Below are 19,263 nucleotides of genomic sequence, written 5' to 3' on the forward strand. Positions count from 1 at the left end.
CAGCTCTTTGACATAAAGACAGCTTGGACTTATTTTCAGTTTTCATGCCTGTTAACGTCAGATGTGATGGAGGATAGGAGATGCTGCATGATGTGAACACATCTTGTAAAAAACCTAAATAAAAATGATTTCTACGACTGTTATCTGCTTTAAACTAACAAGCTGAGCAGATGGAGCAGAAGGTTAATAGCTGATCAGATCATGTCGGCTCATTAGCTTTAGTTTGTTTTACTAAGTGCTGTAACCAGTCAATCAGAAACACACTGTCACTTAATATGTGCTGATGGCAGCGCATATGTTTGTACACACACACACACACGCACGCACGCACGCGCGCACGCACGCACGCACGCACACACACACGCACGCACGCACACACACATACACACACACACACGCCATCTCTTCACAGGGCTGTTCATTTCCTGAAACTTCAACCAAATCTTTCACCTCAGGTTTAATAAATCATATTAATGGTTTGCAGAGTCCCCATAATCCGTAATCATACACAAGTCCCCACAATGTGGGTGAAATAGCAGGGGGTGTGTCCAGGTGGTGCTGGTGGAGTATAAATGGCGAGAAGGCTCTTGGTTCTGCCTCACACAGCTGCTCCTGCCCTACATCTCAGAGTTACCTCCTCCTCTCTGCCTGTGCAGGTGAGTGCTGGCTGTAGGTTTGGTTGTGAGGACAGCGACTGTGATGCTAACGTGAATGTGCTTTTGTGTTCAGCTCTTTCCAGCATGGCAGCGCTCTGGCTCCAGACCTTCTCCCTGCTCGTCTTAATGATGGTTTCGTGGCCGGGCTCCCAGGCCGTCGGTGGGCCACAGCACCTGTGCGGCTCTCACCTGGTGGACGCCCTGTATCTGGTCTGTGGGGACAGAGGCTTCTTCTACAACCCCAGGAGAGATGTGGACCCTCTGCTTGGTGAGACCGCCAACCATGAACAGAAACACTAGACAAGAATTTGAGGGCAGCTTTTCTTTCTCTCAGTTCACTTTAAATCAGCTTTCATGTTGGAAACTGTAATTTTCCATATCTTTATGGACCCTACATGATTAATTTACATCTATTGTCATTTGTCTCAACACCTGCATCATTTAATGGCGCTGATTTTGTAACACTTTGTGTTAGAATTAGTAATTTATGTTCTAATATGTTTAAAATGTATTATTTAATATAAATTCCCATAATTTTAGATCTGAACATTCACCTGCTCTTCATCCCATCAGGTTTCCTCCCTCCAAAGGCAGGTGGCGCTGTGGTGCAAGGTGGCGAGAATGAAGTGACCTTCAAAGACCAGATGGAAATGATGGTGAAGCGAGGCATTGTGGAGGAATGCTGCCACAAACCCTGTACCATCTTTGACCTGCAGAACTACTGCAACTGAACACTGCTCTGCTGGACTTTGTTTAGTCGAACCAGGCTCGGCTAATCAGGTCTGAGTCCCAACCCCACCTCCCCCCCTGCTTCAGAGGAGAGCCACAGCTGTCCTCTCTCTGAAAACCAACTGCTGTCAAATGAAGTGCTGAGAAATGGATAAAATTAATTTTCCAAGAAAATAAAAATGCAAAATGTGACGACGTGAGGCAAAAAAGTGTGTTCTTTTGTTGTGATGAATCCAGTTAATTGATTACATTGAAAACTCAAGCATGTTAGGTACCTGCTGCTATCCAGCACAAACTGCTGAGCTTTCACTTTTCAAATATTTGTGTTTAGCTTATAGTGTCACTTCTCTGAACAGGATATAAACACATCATGCACTTGGACATGATGTCCTTTTTCCAACAATCCCTTGTCATCTTTATTTCAGCAGCTCAGTGTCAGTGTTTTTTATTCAGGTCCTCATGATTATACAGTGGGGATGCAAACTACAATGCTCTATTTAGAATTCCCATATACCAGTATTATTTCCTAAATGTTGCCAATAAAAAAACAAAATCAGAAGAATTTTAAGCAGTTTTAATTTTAAGTTAACCTCATTTGAAGAAGAGGTCAGAGGTCCAAGTATGGGAATATTTAGAATTCCCATGTTGTCAATTCAAATAATGCCAATAAGAAACATAGTTTGAAATATTTAGCATTATTATCACTTGACTGTCAGCTCAATCTATTGACTTTGAAGGAATCAAATAAGTTTCAAAATACTACTTAATACTTAAATCAATTGAAAATCATAGAAACTGGGGCCCCACGGCGCATGTTTGCCCCGGGCCTCTGCTGAGTTTGCTCCGCCTGTGTAGGGCGGGACCGGCTCGTGCCGGCAGGGCGGGGTCAGGTGTTCACCTGCCCCGCTGCTTTCAGTCGTTGTTCCGCTGATTCCGTGACGGGGCTGTGGTGTGAGTGAGCCGGGCTGCGGGTTCCATGCTGGCTGCGACGCTGTTGCTCGCTTTCTGAACATCTCCGGACAATTAATTTGAGTTCTGTGGATGCGCAGAGTCCGCAGGCTACTTCCGGTTCTGTGAAAGCCTCAACAAAGCAGCACGATGCGAGATGTTCACCTGAGCAATGAGACGTGCACAAACGGTAAGAAGTCAGAAAGAAGTGTGTGTGTGTGTGTGTGTGTGTGTGTGTGTGTGTGTGTGTGTGTGTCACAGTCAGGTGTTTGTTTGTGGAGCAGGAAACGAGTGCAGAGTACGGGTGCGCTCTGTTTAAAAATGACTCACAACGATCCGGAAAACTGCTCCTTCTCCTCAGCCTGATGGACAGGGGCGTTTCCACGAGTGTTTGCTCTGTGTGTGAGAGAGACAGCGGGAGAGAGAGATTGACAAATAGTTGATCAAAAATAAATCCAGCGTGTAAACTTGCTGTGGAGCTCAGTTGTAGTTTAGCTGCCATCATCTCTGGTGTTCTGTCACAATTCTGAGGAGCTTGAGAAGAACAGCCACAGACTTGTTGAAGTTTGTTGAAGATTGTTCTCCTCTCCTCTGAGGAGCTTCTTCACTTACACTGGGACAGCACTATCATATGTTATGTAGCAGGTTAATCAGAGAAACTCAGTGTTCTCCAAACACGACATCCCAGTGTACCTCAGACCCAGCCACACCCTCAGACCAGAGCTGGTGGTTTATCCTGTAGGGCTGCCACGATTACGTCGACTATCAAAATCGTCGACGACTGATTTAATAGTCGACGCGTCGTTTGAAGCTTTGTAAGATCGCAAAAGACGCAGGAATGAGTAGCAGGATTTAAGAGTGTAATAACGGACTGAAACAGAAGATGGCAGCACTGCATGTACAAGGATGCCAGCTGCCGTTAAACCCAGAAGAAGAAGAAGCTGTGTCCCAGAATTCATAGCGCAGCCCAGCTCAGTTTCCAACAATGGCGGCAGCTAGTTAGTTTTAATATTACTCTTATTATTCTTTCTGGGTCACAAAATAAACGTTTAACATATTTTCAGGCGAGAATGTAGCTGTGTAAACCTCAAATATCTGCTCAGTTTATCAGGACACCACATATTTTCAAAAGCGCTCCGACGTTTTCGGAGACGTCTGTTACCCACTAGCTCGATAGCGAGCCGGGGGCTAGGTCACTAGCGCCGTGAGAACACCGGACTCCCCGCAAATCATTTTCAAACCCACCGCCGTCTTTCGCTACTCAGGTTAAACATGATATATAAGTCACTTAGAGAACTTAAACATGTTATTGTTTGGCTTTTTTTCAGTATTTTATTTGTTCCTGAGTAAACCGGTGAGTTTATTAAACTTCACCGAAACAATCTGCACATTTAATTAAAATCTAATAAACTACCATCTTGTCTTTATTTTTAGTTAGCACAGACCTTAAACACTTCAAGCTGTAAGCTAGTGATGGTTATATAAGAGCAGATACATGCTGGTGCAATAAGCTGTACGTTTTAAGTACAATGGATGATGATCTGATTAGTCGACTATCAAAATAATCGTTTGTGGCAGCAATAGTATCCTGTGCAGCGCAGCAAGGAGAGCTCAGACCTCTACAGAAACCCAACACTTCATAAACACATGGGAGAACCTAGAAGAGCCACCTCGGCTGTACATCTAAAGGTCAAAGGTCACTCTACGAGGATGTTCACATTTTGGACAGAGAAGACAGGTGGTTTTGAGATGCCTCCCAGACGCCTTAACGCCCACTCACATCCTGGCTCAAGTGTTCTCAATAAGTCACATGACAGAGTGAGGCAAGGTCTCACAATAGTTTCACCTGAAACCTCTGCTGACAATGACCCACACCCATTTTCACACATTGAATCATTTGATGAATCACTCTTAAGGGTCAACTCCCACTCAGGCTTAAGTCCCTGGGACTCTGCTCCATTTGGTTTCAGAACTGAAGAAGCTTCTGGGATGAAGCATCTCCAACAAACTTAAAGAATCTGATCGCTTTTCTTTCCCGGCTCCTTGGATTAGTGACCTGGAGATACTCGGTCACAGATATATTTGAAGGCAATAACTGACATTAACAACACTGCAGGAACACACTTTGTGTGTTAGCTGGGTAATAATCAGCACAGAAACAAGCAGCAGTTGTACTTCTGTTTGTTTTCTATGCTTCAGCTCAGCTTAGTTCCCATCATCATGTTCAGCTTGAGTCATGGAGGCTGCTGTTAATGATTTCCAGCCCGTGCTGAGCTTTTATGATGCAAATCTCAGAAATATGATGGAAGACTGAGCGCACCTGCTCTGATGAACATGAAATTTATGTTCTCGTATTTCCTGATGAAACTCTTTGATTATATCTCACAGCAGCTCGGTTTGATCTCGCTGTTTTCACACATTTCTCTGGGCTCTATTCAGATGGATATTATCTTATGATAGATTTTAGATAGTAGATGTTTCCCACTGTGTGGTCTTTTAACATCAGCCCATAAACAGCTGTAGCTGAGGAGAGCAGCTGCTGGACTTTTATGAGTAAATGTTGTCCCGTTCCTGTGTGGTGGAGGAGTCTAGCTGCTCGGCAGTCCCGGCTCATCGTTGTTACATTTTGGGTTTCGTCATGCTCCAGATGTTGGCGAAAGCGCTGAGCCGTAGGCAGCCCGGCCCAACATCTGGACTCTTCTACTGTGAAGCCATGGGGCTGACAGAGAATCCACACAGCTTCGCAGTAGAAGAGTCCGGACCTTAAAATCCAAGCAGCCGGCTGCTGTTCAGGGATGCTGGCCTGCTCCTGTAATTCAGGCCAAATTAGATAAAAGTTGCTGTTTTGAGGAAGCGCCATAGAAACAGACAGCTTGGCATCATGTAAAAGCATCGTAAGATGGACAATTATTTTGTTTAATTCATGGCCAATAGGGAAATGTGAATGTTCGTGTGGCTTTTAGCTAAATTTCTGCCTTTTTTTTTTCTTTCTTTCCTCAAAATCAGTTCCGTTTTTCCATAATTTGGCCCGAGTGTGTTGTGAGGATTTGACCTTGACGTCCGTGTTTCTCCCTCTCAGTATTTTTGATTTTGTTGTATTTAATTGTCTCTTAATTACATCCTGAGTCTAAAATCCAAACACTGTTTTTCTGCGCTTGCTGTTGATCTGTCCCCTACACTGCTGTGGGGTGTGTTTTATGGTGGCCCGCGTGTACGAGCGCTCACTGTTGACAGTGTAAATATTAAACTGCTCTGCCTGGTTTTACTCGTCCTCTCCGCTGCGTGTTGTTACTGCAGCAGCACAACGGTCGGGTCAGTGTTACACGCCTGCAGCTGCGTCTTCGAACCATACGCCCCGGAGACGCTTCCTGATGTGAATGCTGTTTAAAACAGAGCTCCTGTTGTCCTGTAAGGAGTGCCCGATTATTCACACTATCCATCTGTTTTCTTCTGCTGCTGAAAAATTCCCCTGTTTGGTTTTTGCCTTTAAAATGTAATTCATTTAATTTATTAAATTTATTTATGATGAAAACTAATCGATCCAGTGATAGAAACACCCAGGGTCATGTGCTGTCACAGTCTTTCTTTGGGGAGTCATACATTTCTCCACAGCTTCCTGAACACTTCAGCTCAGACACAGCAGCGTCCTCTCTCTGCTGTGTTTTGTCCACCGTCTTGTTTTATGTTTGAAACATGCTTTGAGGAGTTCATGTGGAAAATTGAAGTTCAGAGCACACTGCTCTGTATTTATGAGACTCTGTATTTATCCAAGAATTTTACTTTGAAAGTTCAGTCACAGCCGACTAGCTGGTGCTGGAGCAGACTGTCTCATACTGTCCCACCGCTGACGTCTCCGCTGAGTCTTTCACGCAGACAGAGTCAAGCTCCGCCATCTTGGACTGGTGAAAGTCACGCCTGTGTTTTACCCCAGAGTCGTGCAGCTCCCAGAGCTTTGGGAAAGTTGTTTTCAATGTTTGTTAGCAGTGTTTAAATCTTCAAAATAAAACGCATTTGAGTGTCTTTTTAATGATGTCACTGTTGCTAAATTCAACAGGACGCTCCTGCTTCAACTACCTTTGGTTAACGAGAGTGCTTCCATGGACGCGGCTGTAATCAGTAAAAAATAAATAATTAGCTGAAACATAAAGGATGTAAAAATGTGTCGCGTTTGTGTCTCTGCAGGGTCGGCGGTGAGGTTGTGGTGTGGCTCTCAGTTCACAGTGTGTTTGGTCACTGGAGAAACGCTGATTAACACACACCTGAGCAATGGCACACAGACAGGTATACACACACACACACTCTCCTGTGTAAGTGGGCACGAGGAGTTTGTTTAGGGTTAAATATCAGTGTGTTTAAAGATTCGTTGTTGTGTGTTAAATGGTAAATGGCCTGCATTTGTATAGCGCTTTACTAGTCCCTAAGGACCCCAAAGCGCTTTACACTACATTCAGTCATCCACCCATTCACACACACATTCACACACCGGTGATGGCAGCTACATTGTAGCCACAGCTGCCCTGGGGCGCACTGACAGAGGCGAGGCTGCCGGACACTGGCGCCACCGGGCCCTCTGACCACCACCAGTAGGCAAACATGGGGTTAGTATCTTGCCCAAGGATATTTGGCATGCAGCCAGGAGGCAGCCTGGGATCGAACCACCGACCTTCTGATTAGTGGCTGACCTGCTCTGCCACCTGAGCTACAGCCACCCCACCCTGATGGTTGTCAGGGCTCACGTGAGTCTCATCCATCGAGTCTTTCCTCAGAATAATAATCTGATATCTGACACTTTCACATAGTTCTTAGTTGCCCATGACTACAGTGTTGCTGAGTCAGCAGTGCTGTGCCGGAAACCTGAGACAACAGGTAAACAACAGCTGCAGGTTAAATTAGCCGAATGAGGCGCTGATGAGTGGATTTTCCACTCATCAGCCAATGTTTAAGGGGGGGAGGGGGTCCACAAATAATCTGTTTGTCTAAAGGAGTTAACACACTCTGTGTCGTCGGCCTTTTTCTTTGTGAGAAAAATAAAAATGCACTATTTTCTCATTGTAGCGTTTCCACCTCAGCACTCAGTCTTTTATACGACACGCCTCCTTCACCCAGTCACACTCTGACGAGCACATCGGAGAGAAACTCGGGGTTCACCAGCTTGCTCAAGGATACTTTAGCACGTACAGGACCGAACCACCAACCCAATGATTGGTAGAGCTGCGCCCACCACGGAAATATTATCATTGTCTAGAGTGAATCAGAATCTGTTTAAAAAGGGTAAAGCCTCCATGTTTAGTCATGTTATGTATTTAGCTGTAACGCTGTTAGTTTATGAGTATTAGCAAACATGATAAACTAACAAGCCCAAATAAGTTCAGGTATGAGAATCCTGATTACTGCTGACAGACTTCAGGTTACACACAGACTCGAAGGATGCAGTGGCCAATGCTTGTGTTAATGTTTATATGCACAAGTGTTTCCAAGATGAAAAACCTTTATTGGGAAAGAAAAAAATCATTCTTTATTTGTTGACATTGTGGATGATGTCATTAGAAGTTTCCCCTACAGGAAGCTAATGAGCTGCAACTTTAATGACTGTTTGATTGTGTTGTTGTCTCCATTGTTCTCCGTGTCTCTGGAGACGAGTTCCTGAAACTGTCTTTCCAGGAAGTGATCGGTTCCTCGCACTATCAGGGTTAACTGTGTAGCAGATCAGATGTAACACGAGGAACAAGGAAATGAACTCCACAGGACGTGTGTAACTGTATCTGTCACGTCAGTGTTGGTATCGTGGTAGCCTGACAGGCAGGATGTGTCCAAGCACACCGAAGCACAGTTGAAGATGATGAGCAGACCAAACATGGAGTAGATCAAATAGCAAGAGAGAAGCAGAGAGAGGAAGGTTACTCCACACTTCCTCAGTACAGACAATGGAGGAGGAAGTCGGACGCAGCACAGACTCGTTCAGGTGAACTAAAGCGTGACCATCACCGCTGTGAGCGAGATCAGGTGCACAAGCAGAGGCCACATATGCATATCGGTGGTTGGGGGGTGGGGTGTCTTTCTGTATGTGTGTGTGCGCGGTACAGGTTATTTTTCTAAATGAAACAATAGCATCAGTGTCAGCTCTTCATCTTTGAACATTCAGTCACCTCACAGCTGAAATAGCAACAGCTTTTAGTGACGGTGACCTCCATCAGAGCCAGGCTCAGTGAGCGGGGGGAATGAAGAGCACAGAGATGCAAAACTTACTGACAGAGCGAAGCGCCGTAAAAACACCTGGGGACAAAGAGACAGGAGCGTAGAAGAAATTCCCAGTGCATCATGGGAGGTCCCTTAGCACTCTAAGCCCGCTGCAGCATAACTGGTTTAGGGTTCACGGTCACCTGATTCAGCCCTGCCTATAAAACAATGAAGCCTCAGAGAGTGGAGGGGGTGTCGCCTGAATCCAGACTGGTTCCATGCGAGGGGCCTGACGGCTGAAGGCTCTGCCTCCGTTTCTATAGAAACTTCAGGAACTGTGAGTAAGCGCTGCTCTCTCAGACGGCGGGCTCTGCTCGGATAATATGACTCTGCCAGGCTTAGGAGCTCGTCACATGAGCTAAGGTATCCTGTTGTGCTCACATGATGGAGTGGGGCAGTGTGTCACAGAGGTCTGATGGGTAAAGTGGGTTAATGACCCCAGGGCCACTTCTTATTGGACAGCCACCACTAGTTTATTAGCTGGAAATTCAAGAGGCTTCCCCACCAGCTGTGGTGCCAGTTTACCTCAGACCTGTATGTGTGGGGCAGCATTTGCGTGGTGTGGTAACGCTGATAAACACACAGTCTGAGGTTCACACACACCCTGATAAACACACACTCAGTGATGTCGTGTTTGTCTCCAGATGTACAGTCAAACAGCACCTACAACCTGTGGCTGGGCCTGACCCTCGCCCTGCTGTCGGCCTTCTTGATTGGTGGGAGTGTCATTCTCAAGAAGAAAGCCCTCCTCCGATTGGCCAACAACGGACACACCAGAGCAGGTGAGCAGAGTCAGGTGTTTCTGATGTTTGACTTATAAGGTTTATCCGGGCTCAGCCCTGATGCTATTAGTATTCATGGAAAGACCACATGTGGATTCATCCAAAATTGAAAATAGTTCCCAGTAAATGCATCGGTCGAGGAGGGAGGGGCAGCTTTGTCTGTTTAATCTTCGAGGTCAATATTATATTTGGAGTGTTTATTGATATTTTAGATGAGACCGTTGACCTTTACCACCACTACAGGAACTCACTCACCTCCCACTCTGAGTCGCTGTTGCTTCCAGTGCTCTTCTCCCTCCTATGTAATGACTTTCTGACTTTCCAGGAAGTGATATCAGTTTCAGGTGCTCTCGGGGTGGATGATACTACTACTACTACTACTACTACTACTACTACTAATTATAATAATAATTATAATTATAATTATAATTATAATTATAATAATAATTATAATTATAATAAGGGCTGTGCGATATGACCGCTTTTTTCTTTGTGAGTATTTATTACACGGCGTGCTGCAGGGAAAAGCCTGTTCTAACGTTTGAGTCTAATGTTTACTTTTTAGCACCTGACGGCTCTTTTTTGCTTCTCCTCTGTAAACTCTCTGCATGCTCTTTCACGTGATTATTTTTATTTTGAAAAGTCTCAACAGGATCTTGAGCATTATTGTGAAAGGTTCATGGGGAAAATAAACAAGTGGACACGCGGTAAAACCATCGCGTGTGAAAAAATATTGCCGTAAACAGTTTATTTTGTGACACCACGAAACAAACGATAGCATAAAATGAAACGATAAATGTTTTTATATCGTCATCCGATATATATATCGTTATATCAAACAGCCCTAATAATAATAATAATAATAATAATAATGACGATGATGATGATGATGATAATAATGGATTGGATTTATATAGCGCTTTTCAATGCCACTATTCATTCACTCTCACATTCACACACTGGTGGAGGCAGCTACAGGTGTAGCCACAGCTGCCCTGGGGCAGACTGACAGAAGCGAGGCTGCCATATCGCGCCATCGGCCCCTCTGGCCATCACCAGTAGGCGGCAGGTGAAGTGTCTTGCCCAAGGACACAACGACTCATGTATAGCGTGACAGACGAGCTCATGAGTATCACAGATCATGTCTGAATCATCACTCTCAGAGTTTCTGTTATTCCCTCGCTGCTATCTGTGTCACACTGTGGTTGTTTCAGGTCTGCTCGCCGCCACAGTGTTTTAAAAAACACAGAAGGTTCAGGTTCTGTGACTCTGAAAATTCACAAAGTACATGTAGAGTAAATCTGCCAGTAAATTAAATTTTATATACTGGAAAAAAAACGCGTTAAAAGCAAACATGAAGTCTGAGAACGGCATCTGACATCTGCAGGTCTGAGTTTTGGGAACTAAACTCATTTTGGAAGAATCGATGTTCATTAGAATAATTAAGACTGTGGGTTTGGTGGGTTTTCTCTTCTATGAAGAGCTTGCTGATGTTTGTCTCTGAGAGTGAATGAATGTTTGGAGGATGGATCAGGCTAAGGTTTTAAAGCCGCACATTTGTCCTTGAATTTGTTCCATAGCCTGTAAAGGAGGCTGTTTACAGCCTCTGGTTTATGGACGTGCTGATGCTTCCTCCCTGAACTGGTTCCAAGATTTTTATATTGCTCCTTACACTGCACCTGCTCTTTTATATGGCATATATAACTTGTACATATCTGTGTAGATACTTGCGTCATTACACACATTCGCTGTTTAGGTATGTATGTACCTACAGACTGAACTTTAAGTTTATTTTTTGGTTTCTCTTATTCTAAAGGAATTTTACTGTAAAAAATCTACATGCTGCTTACGGAGAGATGCCAAACTGTTTCGTTGTTCTTGTGACAATAAAGATCTATTCTATAATTTAGTGATGAAATGTGTTAAAGATGGAAAAAAAGGAGGAAAACAAAGATTTCCTGACTTGGATGAGCCAGTTTCAGACGTTTCTATGTTTGATATATTTATAGGAAGGTGTTGGGGGACAGATTGTCGACATATTTTTATAGTTTGTAAATTTACTTTAGGACTGGTATCCTAGTCTCTCTCTAAATGCGGATATAATGGTCTCTAAATACAAAGACAAGTTTCGGTTTTCAGGTAAATGAGGTGGAGCATCGTGCTGATTGTGCTGTGTGTGTTTCTGTAGGTGACGGAGGCCATGGTTACCTGAAGGACTGGCTGTGGTGGGGAGGCCTGTTAACCAGTAAGAGTTTCAGTTCCATCTAATTTTCTGATCCACAGTTCTGTGGCTGGAGTACAAGCACAGCCAACAGCTGTTAGTTTAGGATGTGACATGTATACAAATCTGTCACGAAAGTAAACGGCTACGATATAAATCACAAAAATTTAACATTTTCTGTAAATTCTGTGAATCTCAGGCAACTCGACTTGCATGTTTTTTTTCCAGCTGGGCGTCGTGTAGCTGCAGTCGAGTGTTTTAACAGATGCATGAAACGATACATTTTTGGACATAAGTTGTAACGGCCGCCGTTTCCTTTCAAAGTTTGAGTCTAAGGTTTATTTTTTAGCACCTGACGGCTCTTTTCTCCTCTGTAAACTCTCTGCATCCTCTTTCACGTGACTCAGTTTATTTTGAAAAGTCTCAACAGGATCTTGAGCTTTATTGTGAAAGGTTTACATGGAAAACAAACAAGCGGACACGCGGAGCAACGCAATGGTTTTACCGTCGTTGTTGCTAACGACGACACGTAAAAACAGGCGCTTGTCCGTCCGTAGTGTGGTTATTAAATTAAGAGAAAGAGAGAAATGAATATAACCACTACAGTGACCATCAAAACGGTGAAAACATTGCTGTAAACAGTTTATTTTGCGACACCACGAAACAAACGACAGCGTGATAGGAAACGATAAATGTTTTTATATCGTCATCCGATATATATCGTTATATCGAACAGCTTTACTCTGTTCTGTATTTTTCTCTCGTGTGATGGAGCTAAACAGCAGTTCCCTTCAGCTAAACTCATCCTGGATCTTATTCAAATTTCGGTTTATGTTCGAGTGATTAAAAATAGTTCCTATGTTGCTGTCAGCAGTGATTTTCTTTTCCTCTGCAGTGGGAGCAGGAGAAGTCTGCAACTTCGCTGCCTACATGTTTGCTCCGGCCACGCTGGTGACTCCGCTGGGCGCCCTGAGTGTCCTCATCAGGTAGCTCTAGTTTGTAAATTTAAATTCCGTTATGTTTGTGTTTTAAAGCAGCATGTTTGTCCTTGAATTTCCTTCTGTGGCCCGTATCAAGGCTAACGTGAAGTCCTGTGTGCTCTGCAGTGCAGTTCTGTCCTCCTACCTGCTGGGGGAGGTGTTGAACATTGTGGGGAAGCTTGGCTGTCTGCTGTGTGTGCTAGGAAGCATCCTGTTGGTTATCCACGCCCCACAGGAACAGGAAGTGACATCACTACGGGAGATGACCAACAAGCTGCTGGAGCCTGGTGAGAGGGGTCGCTCTACTATCTCAAACTCAGAGCGTTCGGTCGTCGAGCTTCAGTTAGTTCGTTTTTTTTAAGGAAACTTTGGTTTAAATCATTGTTTTCAGTTCAGCACTTGACCCCCACAAAGACTCATATGAGGACTGAATTACTTCAGGATGCTGCCTCAAGTGGACATTAGAGAAACTGCAGTTTTTGTATTTTGACGTCTTGGTCAGCCCCAGAGGTCACTGCGTAGCCTTCTGTAAGGCCACAGAGGCGAGCTGGAAGGTTGGACGGCTGAAAATGACAGCCCGGTGATGTCATTTTACCATGATGTCAGCAGTGTTATCTCACTGATCCAGAGTCTAGATGCAGGCACACTGATACAGATGTGAGGCTGGCTTATCGTCATAGTAACACCTGAGCCTCAGCTTTGGTGCAGAGCAACTTTTTATCAGTTCAGATGTGAAGTGAGGAGCAGAAATCCATGTTTCTGTGTCAGAATCTGTTTTCTTATCATCCGTCCTGTGTGTGTGCGTGTGCAGGTTTTCTGGTGTATGTGGCGTTGGTGTTGGTGCTGTGTGCGGTGCTCGTGCTGTATTGCTGTCCTCGCTTCGGTCAGTCCAACATCCTCGTCTACATCGGCATCTGCTCGCTGCTCGGCACGTTCACTGTCTCCTCGGTGAAAGGCCTCGCCATCGCCATCAACACAGGTAAGTGAGAGAGAAGCGGGCGTGCCCGTGCTGCAGAGAAAAGCGTTTTTCCTGCTCTGTGAAAGACAATGCTGGTGTTCTGATATTCTGCTTCTTTTCTTTGCATTTTATTTGTTTCCTTTGAGTCACATGGCTCATTCTCAGGAAAATCAATTCAACTTTTTAAAAACCCTCCCTCATCACTGTCTTAAAGATGAATACACAGTATCACGCCTCATACACACATGAACAAGGATGTCTCCAAATTCAGACTTTTTGTTTTTTTCTGGATCTGTATTTGATAGAAAAATATCACTGTTTAAATAAAATGTCTCCTTTGTAAGGCTGCTGCTGTTATTAAATCACGTGTGCGTTCTCTCTTTATCTTCAGTGTTTTATGATCTTTCCGTCCTTGCTAATCCTCTCACCTGGATCCTGCTGGCAACGCTTATCGTCTCCATAGTAACACAGGTAAGTTTCACAGGTCTGTTTGTCCGGCCCTTATCTCTGTTTCTCAGCTGTATTATTGTTTAATGGTAAAGCACGCAGTGATGAATGGCTGGGCCGGAGATGTTTGGGCTTCAGCTGCGTCCTCCCTTTAGATGGATCCCTGTTAATCTGTGTTTCCACAAAACAAACTGTTCATCTGAAAGGACTCTTCAGCATTTGGGGAGAAATCTGTAACTTTTTGGATGAATACACATGAAGTAACTTTCCATCAGATATCAGCTCACATCCAAGGCACAATGCAGGATTTCTAGTGTTTGCATAATGAAAGTGAGTAACAGCTAACAGCGTCATCTCCATAGAAATGTATACATAAAGAAACACCAGCAGAGAAAATGACCCTGAAGTGATCAAACACCCACTGAAGGACACCAAATAACTACACACACAACATAAACACAAGTGAAAAGAACCTAAACATCCACACACACGATATATTGAAAAACAGAAATTTCCCACCCTTCAGTGTGTTCTCAGAGGCATCGCTGACATGTATGGATCCCAGGACAAACACAAACATGCTTTATGTTGTTTTTCTGCCACAGGACTTGTGTGACTTCCCTGTGCTTGTGCCTGTCTCCAGGTAAACTACCTGAACAAGTCTCTGGATATCTTCAACACCCTGCTGGTTTATCCCATCTACTACGTCCTCTTCACCTCCGTGGTTCTATCCACCTCCATCATCCTCTTCCAGGAGTGGAGAAGCATGTCGACCATCGACATCGTTACAACTCTGGGATCCTTTGTGGTCATCGTGGTGGGCGTGGCCATGCTGCACCTTTTCAGAGAGCTGCAGGTCGGTGGTCCGTCTGCATTATTGTTAAAATTCCGATCATCTCAGTGAGATTTTGAACAGCTCCTTCTTCAGAGGACCTGTCACACATTGAATACATCCTGCAGCTCTGCTCTGCTTTGACGGCGATGTTCTCACTTTGGAACTGTAATAAAATGTGCATAAAAAGGACTGCAGTGTTGAGTTTGTCAGTGTCAGAAACCTGGCAAACATGGATGGCATACATATATGTGTGCCATATGTTGCATCAACTGAAAAAACATGAAATGGGACCAACTGATTGTTCAGTACATGAAAAACTAACACAGACCCCTCAGTCTGAGTCTTACATCATTAGCCTTCTGTAGCAAATGTTTCGATGCTAAGACTACAAGACATATGACGAGTGTACAAGACGTACAGCTGCAGATCAAGTCCACCCCTGACCTTTGACCTAAGCTGATACCTGCTTCCCTTACAGCCACCTTATTGTCGAGCAGCTAATCTGTGATGACACAAAGCCAATAAACACAACCAGTTCTGGTTTAGCTTGAGCAGGGCACTCCTCCAGTTCTATCCATCGTCACCCACATCAGTGTTAAAGTCTCCTCAGAGATGGAGGCCCCAGCATCACACCCAGTGGCTCCAAGAAGACTATCAACATCCCAGAAACAGTTCTAGCCAGTTTGCCACTAATTAGTGAGGTTCTCCAGATCTTTTTCAGACCCTTCTTTTAGCCAGCAGCTCAGCAAGGCTCATTCTGGGCAGCTACATGAGCACGCCTATGAAACAGGAAGTTGGGGTTCCTGAGTATTCAGATATTTTCTGTTGGTAAACACGTTAGCGAGGCTGATGTTAGCATTTAGATGCAGTAACACTTTTACATGTTTCAGCCTCAAAGGGTTGTTGAGGTCACTCAAATACTTTGTCTTTTGATGCAGATGACGATGAAGGAGCTGACCATTCAGCTCTCACAGCCAGTGGAGAGGGAGGAGCTTAACCAGCAGGTTGTAACCAATGGAGGAGGAGGAAGGAGTAAAAAAGAAGACAAGTACGGGCTGATGGACAACATGGTGATCGAGAGCCTTCCCCCAATGAGAGAGGAGGGACCGAGAGTCTTCATCATCAGCTAAGGAAGAGGAGGAGGAGACTCAGGTTCAGACTTCGCTCTGACTGTTACTGTAATGATCTGCACTTTAAAGAACGTTCTAAAACGGCCTCCAGTCTGACGGCGATCCAGCTCACACTAAACTCACTGTTACTCTTCAGATTATCACAAACGTGACGTTTAGATAAATATGAAAGATCATTACTGAAAACAGAAGCTGACTTTTAGTCCATTCCACTCTCTTTGCATTAGCAGAGTCACTTTAAATACAAAGAGCCACAAAATGCAAAAAGATGCAAAACAGCGGCTGAGATACAAAAAGCAGTATAAATACTGCAGACTGCCCACAGACATGTGAAAAGTACTCTGAGCAGCTGTTCTCTGCTGCTTAGTGTTGAGTAAATGAAGGTCAATCAATGAAGTTACTGCATATCAGAAACAATATTTTTCTGAATTTACGGTCAAATTCAGCGTCTGAAAACTTGAATGGTGCCTTTGTGCAGGCGTTACGGTGGGTGTTGTTGTGGTTTTTTGCAGACAAATCCATGAAAAGAGGAAAACCGGCCATCTGTGAGACGCTCCTCGTTTTAAAGCTCAGCGCCCGAGCTGGTCATCGCTTCTCAGGTGTTTATGTTGTGGACGTGTGATCTGACACCGAGCTCTGAATAAGTGATGACACACACAGAGCAGGCTGAAGTGTGGCGTGTGAGAGAATCTGTTTTTATTAAATATGAAACGTTGGGCGTGTCTTCATCAGAAATTATTTACTTGGAGATGAACACACTCAAGGAGATTCTCAGAATCAGAGCTGCTGTTCTGGGAGTTCTGGCCTCTGAGTCTAATCATTTACATTCTGTATTCACAGGAAATTTCTAAATTTGATCCTGATGTCAGATGTTTGTGTGTTTCTGAGTTTCTGTTGCTCCCAAACAAAAAACCTCTTATTGCATCAAGTAAATCATGAGAAACATTTCATCAGAAGCACATAATCCATGTTGTTCACCCGTCTGTGGCTGTGATGCTGCACAAACCACCGTCTCCCCCTCCTGGCTCTGACAGTAATTGCACAAACACTGTTTCTACTTTTTTTTTTTTTTTTTTTTTTTCCCCTTCTGAGTACCTGGAACTCCGCCCACACACTGTTCAGAGAAATATTTTAAAGGGTGAGTAACCGTGGCAATAATACGTCCACATCATTTTATTCACTCTTTTAAAAACTCCATTTTAGACAGTTAAAAATTACACATTTAAAATGTAATGATGATTAAACATCTGCTCACATGTTAAAGCTGTCTGAATGTTTCCACCACTTTTATTTTTTTCTTTTTATCTCCCGTTGTCATCCGGTTGTTCAGTCTGACGTCACTAGCCGTGTCTGGGCCTAAACTCCGCTGCAGGTCCATATATCAAACGATCACTATGGCATTACTGAGAGTTGAAAAACTGTCTAAAGTCTTTCATATTTAATAAAATGATCAGCGTTCTGCTCTACCAGGTGTAACAATTGAGTTTAACATCCAGGCATCCATGAAAACGGAATTTATGACATTTAACGGAGTTAGAAGTTAGCAGGGAGTTAGCTCGCTAGCTTCTATCTAAATACAATATAGCATGTCCTGACTGCGGGGTTTTGGAAACAAATTCAAACGTACAGCTCTGTTATCACTTCCAGCATAAATGAAGACAGAAAACTAAACAGCAGTGACGTTTGTAGGGTTACTGAAGTTTGGCTAGCTGGTATATAATGATGTGCTACGTGACCGCTAGCGACACAGCTATGTTAGCATAATATAAACAAGCTAACTTTTTTTCCACTCGATAAAAGTTACCGTGAGTGTTCTCGGTGGTCAGGAACAAATGTAATCGCATGGCAGGACGCTGTAAAAGGACCAAACTTCAGCCAGGAGAACAACTGAGATAATCCATCCACAATACGAGGTTAGTCATTCATATACTGCTGCATGGGCTGGGCTGTAGTTACATCCTAAGGTTTTAAAAACTGAGCTTAAATAAATGATTAGCGGTAATAAAAGCCGAGGGAGGTCAACAGTGATCACTGACTGTTTTAGGAGCTTTTTGAGATCAAATAGAAGAAAATACAAAACATTAAACATGTTAACAACACAAAAGCCATATTAAACGCAGACTACTTTAGGCCCGGAAGTAGGATTCGTCACGTCATCACTTAACGACCGGATTGTTAGTGAGCGGAAGGGTTTCGCTCTTTTGTTTGATGGAAAATTTTCTGACTGAGTGCTGGATCCTGTCAGACTAAAGGCCTCTGAAACCAGAGAGACTTTTGTTGTTTTGTATAAATGTCTTTTTTTAAATATTGAAGTAGAAACAACTCCTAATGTTAGCCGGGTCGCTCCTCTGCAGGGCGACATGTGCTCTCTGGTTTTGAACTCCTCTCTGCTGACGGCTGATGTCAATGAAGCAAACAAACAAGGTGTTTGCGACTGTCACTCAGTGTGTGCTTTAACTTTAACGTAGCGCGCTGTCATTCAGTACCCCAGCGTTTAGTTCTCCTCCTGTGGGTTAAACTTCTGAGGTGTCCTTGAATGCCTCGTCACAGGCGTTATGCACACACTGCCTGATGATCCGTGAAGCCCTTGCTGCTGAAGACGTTTCAGCTCGTGATGCTCAGAAGAACAAATATCCAAACGCTCTGAGTGTTCAGGTATATGAACTCTGATAAAGGGACACACCACTGCTTTTATAATCAGGTTTTATTGTTTGTATTTATTGATTGTTTTACTATGAATACACTGTTTTTGTGTTCTCTGAACATTTCAATAAAGAACTGACCAAAGGATCGCTTTTTTTTTTTTTTTTTTTTTCCTTCACCATGATGTTAATTTATCATCCAGACTCAGGGTGGGTGAGTTGGTCCTCATGTTGGATCAGAGCTTCAGATTGTGTAAATATAAAAGGAAACGATGCCATTCATGCTCGATGGGCGTGTTTGAGTCCAGCGACCTGCCGTGACATTGTCTCACCAACCACTGGTCATGTTTTGGAGAGTAGATGTGAAGACTGAGACTACTCTCATGTCTGCAGTCTCCCGTTAATAAATGAGCGTCATGTTGGATTAAAGTGAAACTATAGATCGAGGCCGTGAACTCATCATCAAAGGGTTTAACGAGTAAAACATGGCTCAGCTGTACAAAAGTAGATTTAGCATTTGATTAAGTTAGTTTCTGTAACTGTGTCACTTTGGAGAAGCACGTGTGGATCCTCTGAAGCTGCAGTCCAATGTTTTTGGACCTGTTATTCAGGAATACAGAGTTTGGAGTGCTGCGTCACTCCTGAGACCACCGTGGACCACCGAAGCTTCAGTGCCATCGCTGAACATCACATGAGCA

General features: G+C 43.9%; 2 protein-coding genes across 3 annotated transcripts; both read left to right on the forward strand.

Moving 5' to 3' along the window:
• Positions 1-607: 607 nt before the first annotated feature.
• Positions 608-1,870, forward strand: ins (preproinsulin). Its single transcript, XM_086307439.1, has 3 exons — positions 608-656; positions 730-924; positions 1,230-1,870. Exons 2-3 carry the CDS (start codon positions 741-743, stop codon positions 1,385-1,387), a joined length of 342 nt encoding a protein of 113 aa, XP_086163565.1. The 5' UTR covers positions 608-656; positions 730-740; the 3' UTR covers positions 1,388-1,870.
• Positions 1,871-2,247: 377 nt separating this feature from the next.
• Positions 2,248-18,934, forward strand: LOC147320309 (magnesium transporter NIPA2-like). Of its 2 annotated transcripts, XM_086308147.1 has the most exons (11): positions 2,248-2,523; positions 6,516-6,614; positions 9,215-9,352; positions 11,541-11,597; positions 12,469-12,559; positions 12,680-12,840; positions 13,365-13,532; positions 13,903-13,982; positions 14,602-14,814; positions 15,732-15,945; positions 16,436-18,934. In XM_086308147.1, the coding sequence occupies exons 1-10, from the start codon at positions 2,484-2,486 to the stop codon at positions 15,921-15,923; spliced, it is 1,239 nt and encodes a 412-aa protein (XP_086164273.1). In that variant the 5' UTR covers positions 2,248-2,483; the 3' UTR covers positions 15,924-15,945; positions 16,436-18,934. The 2 variants fall into 2 exon arrangements, with proteins under 2 accessions (XP_086164273.1, XP_086164271.1); XM_086308145.1 differs by having other exon boundaries at positions 15,732-18,934.
• The last annotated feature ends 329 nt before the right edge of the window (positions 18,935-19,263 follow it).

This window comes from Aulonocara sp. 'chitande type north' Nkhata Bay, linkage group LG10 (genome assembly GCF_057382095.1).
Source record: "Aulonocara sp. 'chitande type north' Nkhata Bay isolate Kocher_YH1m ecotype deep benthic linkage group LG10, A_spYH_male_GT1.1, whole genome shotgun sequence".
In the NCBI taxonomy this organism is placed as follows: Eukaryota; Metazoa; Chordata; class Actinopteri; order Cichliformes; family Cichlidae; genus Aulonocara; species Aulonocara sp. 'chitande type north' Nkhata Bay.

Excerpts from the sequence above, each read along its gene's own strand:
- LOC147320309 (XM_086308145.1), top strand. The coding sequence starts at position 2,484 with ATGCGAGATGTTCACCTGAGCAATGAGACGTGCACAAACG. Across the intron at positions 11,598-12,468 it reads GTGGGGAGGCCTGTTAACCA|TGGGAGCAGGAGAAGTCTGC; the intron begins GTAAGAGTTTCA and ends TTTCCTCTGCAG. Across the intron at positions 12,560-12,679 it reads GCCCTGAGTGTCCTCATCAG|TGCAGTTCTGTCCTCCTACC; the intron begins GTAGCTCTAGTT and ends TGTGCTCTGCAG.
- ins (XM_086307439.1), top strand. The coding sequence starts at position 741 with ATGGCAGCGCTCTGGCTCCAGACCTTCTCCCTGCTCGTCTTAATGATG. Across the intron at positions 925-1,229 it reads AGATGTGGACCCTCTGCTTG|GTTTCCTCCCTCCAAAGGCA; the intron begins GTGAGACCGCCA and ends TCATCCCATCAG.